Source organism: Protopterus annectens, chromosome 7.part0 (genome assembly GCF_019279795.1).
Source record: "Protopterus annectens isolate FY-2018-M chromosome 7.part0, PAN1.0, whole genome shotgun sequence".
NCBI classification, from domain to species: domain Eukaryota; kingdom Metazoa; phylum Chordata; order Ceratodontiformes; family Protopteridae; genus Protopterus; species Protopterus annectens.
Window position 1 is genome coordinate 257996639 of NC_056739.1, and position 9949 is coordinate 258006587.

Consider the following 9949-nt stretch of genomic DNA (forward strand, 5'->3'; position numbering starts at 1 on the left):
CTGAAGTACCCACACCCCCCTAACTATATATTCTAACTCCAGGATTGCACTACTGTGTGGAAAAGGGCATAATCCTTGAAATTTCATGTTTAGATGTTATGAGTTTTCAGTCAAATGGGTTTTCAGTGTTTTGAAATTTCGATGTTATGGTCTCAGTCAAATGAGTTTCTATCAAATGAACTTTCGATCATATCAAGTAGACCCATTGTAGGTTACCCCATGTAACATGTAGCAAGTGGTAGGTTACAATATGAAAGACAAATTTTGTACTGGTATGTTTGATTTATCCATTTGTCTTTGCAATGGGTGTGTAATGAGAACAAATAATTGTCAAACGAAAATAATGCTCAGCAAAAGAATGGTTGGAAAAAAATTCTGCAACACTCTTCCAAGACAGATGCAGACATCTGTTCAAAGTGGTTATGCATATAAAAAGTGTCAGAAGTATATAACAAATTTTGTTGGAGAATAAGTAGGAATGAATATGACTAGGAATTACCTCTCACAAATAACACATTTATTATTTTAGTAAAACATCCTAAGTAACTGCAAAACTAATTACATAATAAGTGTATGAATTTAATACATGATAAAATTTTTAATACCAAAAAGATAAAAATGTTCTATTGGTTACAGTTCTCTAACAAATTGTCAGAAGTCAGAGTAACAGAACACAATGACATCAGACCCACTAATATTCAATTTTAATGTAACCACCTTTAATAATAGTTTTTTTAGCTTTAAAATTGAATATGTATTTAGTAATGTGTACATAAGAAAGCATCAATGACAAAGACATACAGTAACAAACTATACATTATAGTGCTTTATTTTTTTATCTGGTATAGGTGCAAGTGCTGAATGGGTACATTTTCCATCCAGTTAAAACCATCCTCTAGTGGAGTCCAGAGAATTGGAAATGCAAAATGAGTCCCCATTTTGTCCATTAACACATGGTATGCACATATAATGTATTTAAATGAATGCTTGGAAGCTTGACTCACTGCAGGCTTATTTCATCCCAACATCCTTTTCTGCTGTCTGCCATCTTGGAATGGTCTTATTCGTTCCACACAGACAAACTGTCAGACTTGTATAATGTGAGTGACAGTCTCTCAATAAGAAAAGGGAGATGACCCATGCAACGTGTTTGAACCACTTGTCTAAAGTGAAAGCAGCTATAGCAGATTCCATACCAGTGAATCGAATACAGCATAGACTAGTTATCTTCTAGGTGTCAAGAGCAGAATAGGCTACATTATAATATTAACTATGAACAACTCAGTACCATCCATAGGTGCTATAATAATATGTCTCTATGACAGATTACAACAAATGCATTATATGTGTTGCAATCTGCAGCATAATATATCTGTGTTACACTTTTCAGTAATATTGAGATTTTGCAAGTGATATACAAATATTTAATTAAGAAAATACTTCAGCCATGTTTGAATACAGTCTGCTATACAGTATAACAGATATAGTATAGATAATAATATCCTTTGTAATAATAAAGCCAATAATAGCACAAGTATGTTGAACGCCCTTGTCCTGAAAAGAGAAAAATAAAAGTCGACATTAGGAAGACAGATAATCTGAGATACTTTAGTAATTATCAAATCTTATCTTAATGTACAGAGTAATAAAAAGGTGCTGAATATTTCAATGCATGTTGTTCAGTCACTGTTTTCAGCATGTGCAAGCAAAATGAATGAGTTAAAGAAAGATTCTAAGAATCATTAATATTCAGAACAAAATGCAGATGGCAAGTCTTCAAATGATCCTGGCTCTTTGTTGCATATATTTCTAAGCAGACTCCTAATACAAAACTATAGGTATTAAATACACAGACTATTATATTGTGTCAGGTACCAGGACTGTGACAGTGAAATGTAGCAATCATGTGTTAACTAATTCACTGAGCAATATTTTTAAGGCATTCCTAATGCCCACTTTGGCAGCCATCACCAGCATCATGATATGCTACAATTTTTAATTATCTTCATAATTTTGTGTGAATCGGTGTGTTTTTTTTTTTCATATACTGAATCTTGGATTCCCTAAAGGCATTATATCAGCATTGCTCACTAATGTCATTTAATTACCTTAGTTCTTGAAGTGGGAGAGCCTATATTCTTATGTTTTTCACTACACTTCTAAGGGTATCAACCACTAGGCACTAGGACGCACTTAGATCTTTCACTTTAACTTACAGGCAGTACAGTCATACCCTGTATAAACAATATACAAAATGCAGCCATCGTCAGTAGCTTCAAGTACCATACAGAGAAAGTACTTCCTCCATGATTCTGACGCTGCAATTTTTCCCCTTTAAGGATAAAACTGAATCCACTTTTCCTATATGATGTTACATGTTCTATTTATTCTTAAATCTTACAAAATCATCTGAAAATCAATTACACCCTATTTTCTCATTTATGATTTAAAGACCAGAAAAAAAAAAAGAGTACTGCAAATCTTGTTTTCATTTTCAATATCTGCGGTTATATTTACTATTACCATTGCTCCCCAGGCTAGTGAAAGCGGATAAGGTACACATACTAAACCTAGACCACTTGATAATACTTTTCAACCTTATTCACAAACACTGGCTAATCTACAATGTATGTACTGTACCTGTGTACTATGTATATATTCTACCTATGTTCCAAATTTCAGCTGTACACTACAAGTCTATTAATTACCTTTATTTTTAAATTAATATTTTGTTGTTTGTTCTCTCCACTGTAACTGTTGATGTGCTGCATACCACTGTAAAAAAATGTCTTTTGTAATTTGTGTGCATACTGATCATGTCTAAATAACTAAATATATCTGTAATTTTTCTATGTGGAGCTTTTCTCCCTGGGTCTCTGCTGAAAAAGGGCCTTTTCGGCTCAATCAGACATCCCCGGTTAACAAATGTAAAATAAAAAAAAATAAAATTACTTCAGATTGTTAACTTTAGCTTTTTTTATTTTTTTTCCATGAACTTGTTTTGTTCCAAAGATCTAAATGTCTCATAATGAAGTTTCCAGTGACTGGATCTGACCCAGCTCTACATTTGTAAAAGAAAATTGCTCATAAGTGTAACCCCAAAGTTAATCAAATATTGATTCCATTTTATTAAATTTTTTTGTTTGTTTTGTTTGGTTTTTTTTGTGCATAAATATTCAAACCACACAGATACAAACGGTGCATTACTAACTGGTCCACTGTCTGTATTCTCCTTGTCTGTCTCTCTGGGAAGAGCAACATTTCATAGAGTTCTGGGACAAGAATTGGTAGAGTGAAGCTAGTAACCCATAGTAGGCCCATTTAGCTCAAAAATAATAAAATAAAACACCACCACTAAGTATAAACGCGGCACTCAGTTTATTAATAAGTTAATAAAAGCATAGGTACTAAGCGCTTTCACCCTTCTTAGTCACAGTGCTTCATTAGAGTAAAGTCATTTTACATAGCCAGCTCATTTAAATCTGTTGAAATCACGTGACCCTTACAGAAGGTCTCTAATTAACAATTTAAAAACATTCATTTTCTTAAAAAAACAAATGGCTCATGTAGAGTTAAAATTATAACAGCATTGAATGGCCATGAATTGGATGTTCTGGAATATAACAACCAGAATTAAGTGGTATCCAAAAACCTATGCCAATATTATGTCTCTCTGGCTTCCTGTAGATGCTTGTCACAGTATTTGAGTATCCATGATAAAAACGTCTCAGATTTTGAGATAATATCATTGTACATATAAATATATATATATATATATATATATATATATATATATATATATACATACATATATATATATATATATATATATATATATATATAAATATATATACAGGATCTAATCCTCATGGTGTCTGACCTCTGCACTCATTCCAAGAGCACAGCTAGAATTTTAGTTTGGACTCGTGTTTCTTCTATGTATTTGGAAGCTGCAGGTTTGTACTCCTACTTGAGAAGAATGTCTCTTATTTCTATATTCACTTCTTTTAATGTCACTGACTCTGTCAGTATGTCCTCACAAGAAAGTCAAAAATTACATTTTTGCTAAAATTACAAAAGCGATACTTTGTGAGCATCTATTTTAATACAGTATTCGGATTTCTATTGGTTGTAGTAATATAAATTCCCTTTTGTGTCACTAAACCCCATGAACCTGTCTAGGTCTTCTATTAGCTTGTCTAACAGGGTCATAATTTTTGTTTTCTTTTATCCAACGATGTTCAAGAAAGGGTCTGCATTGATTTTGCTTTTAAATCTCATTTTCTTGTCCTATAATAATGAAATCTATGAAGGGCATAGCATTTCAAGGAAAGAACAGGTAATTTGCTTCTTTTATTAATTTTACCAGTCTGCTTATATTTTAATGCAAGTTGGGAAGCTTCAGGCATTGTTGTCATTGAAGACTTAAAAGATTACTTTAGATGTACCTATGAATTACATAACAGTAAAATCCATGATATATTTGGTAGTGTGCCTAGACAGTGCATTTATGATTTGGGTTAGTGCATTACTGATCAGGAAAAATAATCTCTGCAAGAGCTGCAGTTTAACAATGGAGATGTGAGTCCTGATATTGAAATCCATGTATACTCACTGCTCATGTCTTATGCAAAGCAAGTCAAGTTAACATCAAACCCACATTATGGGACTGTACCACACTACAGGTAATCTGGGTAAATATATCAGAATAAATGTGCTCCTGATTTGTAAGCCTGCATCCTCAAAATCAAATAAGGAACTGCACAAGCAACTGGTTGTGTGATATTGGTAGGTCAGCCTTTGCTAACGAAATATTATGTCGTGAAGAAATTGACTATGAGGGAAGGACTAATATACAAAGAGCAGTCACTATTTCTAATACAGTAACAGACTCTAATATAGCACATTCCACAAGCAGCTGTAAGGGATCAGGTTTTCAACAAGTACCACACAGGACATGTTGACCTGATAGCTCATAAAATAATATGCTGATATATGGTACAGCCACTCAAGTCAAAATATTTACTACTGCTATGTTTCTAGATAAATACTCAGAAGAAATGCATTTCCTTGTTTATCATATAACTGACTTTAAGTGGTTGTATGAATGGAAAATATATACCTTACATGTATATCTATTCTCTTAAGAATTTTTACAATGCTCATTTACGGTTTTGTGTGATTCTCACAATTCATCTGACTGGCGCTATGGTAGTAGATACAGTGAAGTGCCATGTTGGCCAAAACCTTGACCAAATAAAAGCCCTCCTACATTCAATTCAAGACTTTGTGCAATCACCGGGTCTGACCACCAGACAGTTGGATGCTTCATCTGGTAGCCCCAGTATGGGATTATCTACAGACAGTATTACCATGTAGGTAACCATCTCCATCACACCGGCACCTTTAATTTTTGCCAACTCTCCAATGTACCCTCTCAGTGCTGAAGGCTCCTTGCTGATTGATGTCTTCTGCCCTATACCTCATGAGAGGGGCAAGCCTTCTAATCTGTTTTCGCTCCACTTTCTGCATCAATATTTTCAATTTTTATAATTTTATGTGTGTGTTTTTGTGTGTGTGTGTGTGTGTGTGTGTGTGTGTGTGTGTGTGTGTGTGTGTGTGTGTGTGTGTGTGTGTGTGTGTGTGTGTGTAAAGCCACATCTTTTAGCTTCTATCTTTGTGGGTACATTTTTCCTCCACACATCGGGTTTTGAATGACTAACATAATTCTTTGTGTCAATGATATATATTACATATATATTTTTAAAACCGTATTCCTAAATTCTACAATCATTATTTGCATGACCATACTGTAAATGCTTAAATCTTAAACATTAAATCATAACAAATAAACATATACCTGCACCCACTTTCCATATCTAATCAGTCCTTGTTTACTCTACCCCACCATCATTTCTCATATCATATAAGTTAAAGAGAGCAGTCTCTCCCCCAATTGTACTATCAAGCAGTCTTATATCGCTGTCATATTTATTTCACTTGTGTGCTTCCTTCTGCTCACTCTTCCACTTGATTCTCTCCTATAGACATCCTTTATTCTACACTGTAAGAATGGTAATACTAGCTGCCTGATTTTGGTCACATCTTGGGAAATATTTATGTAACGCACCTTGCAGGAATGCTGTGCTTTGTAGTATTTCCTGACTCAAAATGCTACACAGACTCAAACCATCAATTCTACTGTATATACAACCCAGTCTGTCCCGTTAGGAAACAAGTGCATGTTCAGTGCACAGATACATGAGACAGGTTTATATTGCTGTGTTCTGTTATTATCCACAAGAATGACACTACTGACCACAGCTGGTCAGTCCCATGGATCCTTATTATCTTGTCAGATCTCCATAGGACTGAATGCTCTGAAGCTCTCTGCACTTGATATCCATGCGTGTAATGAGCATCTCTTTTATTTTTACAGTAATTTTATTTAACAACAGGACATATTTAATACAGTATAAAAGTATATATACAATATAACTTAAATCTGTTTATAGACATTTAAAACAATTTCTTTTGATTCTTATTTTTATTTTAAGAAGGTAAAATAGAAGACTTAAAAGGCTTTATTAACAATTTACACCGAGTTCAAATTCTCTTTTGAGTCATTTTCCTTCTAATATTTATTTCTTAAAGCTGTTACTTTCTAAAACATTAACTTAGTAGCCTGCCATATGAAGTTATATGAATAAAAGTAGTTTTGGTTCTGATGCCTTCAAATATTTTTTATAATTTTCCTAGTTATAGCTAAAATGGGCCCTAAATTATGGCTATTGATATCACTAATTTTGTACTATTCAATACTGTATTTTTAGTTTGCCTGAATCTGTCAGTCTGTAAATCTTGACAAAGCAATTAATTTTGCTCCGATAATGTCTTTAACCATTTTAAATTCTAACAAAACATATAAATTGTTACATTATCCTCATATCTCCAACAAGAACAGTTTTTCTACAGCTCACTATTTTAGCTAATACCCAAGTACTGGAGTGCATCTAGTTTGGGAACATGATGGTGGCATCTTTGTTGTTTGATGATAATTGTGGCATCTTTGTTGATAACATTTTTGGTGATGATCATGGTATAATTGCTTTTCAGTGATGACAGTGACATCTTTGTTGTTCAGTGATGTTCTATCAGCTTCAGGTGACAATTATAAGTAGTGAACACTGGAGTGTTTCACCACTGAATATGTAGTGACTGTGATGAAACTTGGCATCTCCATTTTAGATGTTGGAGATCACTCACACAAAAGACTGGATTTCTGACTCAGGTGGAGGAGCTTAACATCTTCTGCTCTTGTGCACAAGTAAAGATAGAGGGGATTGGGATACTGAACAGCTGACTGGTTCTGTAATGTCAGTGCTTCAAGCACTGCAACATAGTGTGTGATGAAGGATAAGCTTTAGTACCCGGATGAAGCTCTGACATTTCCAATGTCCCAATCCTCACCTATGGACCTGAGATGTGAGTGGCTATCCTAGAAGTCATCCCTGGGTTTTTATATGAGAAGATTTATTTTAAAAAATGGAATGATGCTATCAGTTTTATCACAATGCATTGTATGATGATTGCTAGTGGTGTGTATTTGAGTGTTTCTTCATTGTTATGAAACTGTGTGGTTGATACATATAATTTAGAAGGTTGTGGCTTAAATCCCATATGGAGGGTACAAGGAAGTTTGCCCCCCTCTACAAATTTTTTTGCATGTCTTTAAGGGTAGTCAACTCACTGGTTTTGGTACTTCTTTTGGAATCCAGTGAGTTGAAGGAGTATGCATCCATGACTTGTAAGTAGAATGGATGAAATTGTGGGTTTAAGTATAAAAAGTGATATTACTTAACATGACTGATTCACTTTGTGTGATAATGAGAAGGTAATCAGTCCGAGGGGATATCAGAGTGCAGCCATTGATTCTTATGGTGTGGGAATCTTAAGAGGAAGACTGACCAGTGGTCATCTTCCATGGGTGGTATATCATACACAGCATATAGAGAATCTAAGGCAAACCCACCACATTTAGAGAAAATATATCTCACCTCACTAGTGAATGTCTGGGGAACTCACAGAATGAGCTAGAAGTTATTCTTGGGAATTGGAACATTCTGGACTACACTAAACTACTTTGTCCTGTCATAAACCCTACCAGAATGAACAGTTTACAGAATGCAAACTAGAAGGATGATTAGATTGGTAGTTATTTGTGTGAAATGTAAGTTTACTGAAAAAAATTGCTTGACCTCTTCTATTGGCCAGATTTATTGGTATGGTCTACTAAAGATAATACTCCAGTTGCATAATTAGAGCTGTCCAGAATGTTCTATAGAGATACAAAGCTGGTTTTCAAAAGTTTCAGTGCTTCTATAATTTATTTATCTTAATAGTCTGTCCCTTATGTCCAGGCTGTTAAGACAGTTTATATCATGTGAATATGCATTTAGTGTAATTCTTTAGGATATATATACACATATGCATATATATATATATATATATATATATATATATATGATGTATATGTATATATATATATATATATATATATATATATATATATGTGTGTGTGTGTGTGTAAAACAAAAACAGAAAAGACCACACCACTGGGACTGTAGGGCAATATTGTTTAATAAAATAAGAATAAAATCCACTGAACAAAGATGTTAAGTGCTTTCATCAATATCATTATGTTCAGGTAAGGTGAAACACATGGATATAATTCCTATTCATAAAATTAATTTAAGTCCTTTTATTCATCATCTGTCATTTCTTCTTTAATACCTCTCTCTAACTCTGCTGAGAATTTACACTCTGAATTTATGCCAATTTTGTTAGATGGCAGCTTATACTTTCTTTATACCCAGTTAATGCTATAACTACAGTGAAATATTTTGCTGATTTAAATATAACTCATCTTTGTTGTTTATTAACTCTGACAGGTAGTTGACGGAATAGTTTGGTATATTTCTATAAAGACTAAACTGCCAGTTGTTTTTCTTGTGCCATATTCATTTCCTCTTTGTATCTTATTAAGAAGTATTGTCTGTATCTTTTGCATATGTGAATTAAACCCACCTCTGTAATTGTTCACATACCTTTGGCCTAGATTATGACCAACATCGGTCTTTCCTAAGTCAAGCAACTGTAGACAAACTTACTTGTTTGCCTGTATGAATGGAGCCATGTTTGTCCTTTTCATTTTAAATGAGGAAAACTCAAGGCACCCTGGCATTAATGTTGAAAGCAAACTATGCAACATCTATGTCTCTAATAGCTGACACCAGATAGTTGCCAGTTAAATGAGAAATGAGTCCCAATCTCATCATTGGGTGTGCACTGCATGTATGAGGACTGTCTGATAGTAATCTCATCATTGGGTGTGTACTGCATGTATGAGGACTGTCTGATAGTAATCTCATCATTGGGTGTGCACTGCATGTATGAGGACTGTCTGATAGTAATCTCATCATTGGGTGTGCACTGCATGTATGAGGACTGTCTGATAGTAATCTCATCATTGGGTGTGTACTGCATGTATGAGGACTGTCTGATAGTAATCTCATCATTGGGAGTGTACTGCATGTATGAGGACTGTCTGATAGTAATCTCATTATTGGGAGTGTACTGCATGTATGAGACTGTCTGATAGTAATCTCATCATTGGGTGTGCACTGCATGGATGAAGACTGTCTGATAGTAATCTCATCATTGGGAGTGTACTGCATGTATGAGGACTGTCTGATAGTAATCTCATCATTGGGTGTACACTGCATGTATGAGGACTGTCTGATAGTAATCTCATCATTGGGTGTGTACTGCATGTATGAGGACTGTCTGATAGTAATCTCATCATTGGGTGTGTACTGCATGTATGAGGACTGTCTCATAGTAATCTCATCATTGGGTGTGCACTGCATGTATAAGGACTGTCTGATAG

General features: G+C 34.4%; 1 protein-coding gene across 2 annotated transcripts in view; it reads right to left on the reverse strand.

Annotated features, from left to right (window-relative positions):
• Positions 1–495: 495 nt before the first annotated feature.
• LOC122806384 (gastrokine-2-like) overlaps positions 496–9949 on the reverse strand; it is a 30396-nt gene continuing 20942 nt past the window's right edge. For both annotated transcript variants that reach the window (XM_044076743.1, XM_044076744.1), the window contains one exon: positions 496–1554. In XM_044076743.1, coding sequence (XP_043932678.1) covers positions 1466–1554 — 89 coding nt within the window. In that variant the 3' untranslated portion in view covers positions 496–1465. The remainder of the gene's footprint in view (positions 1555–9949) is intronic.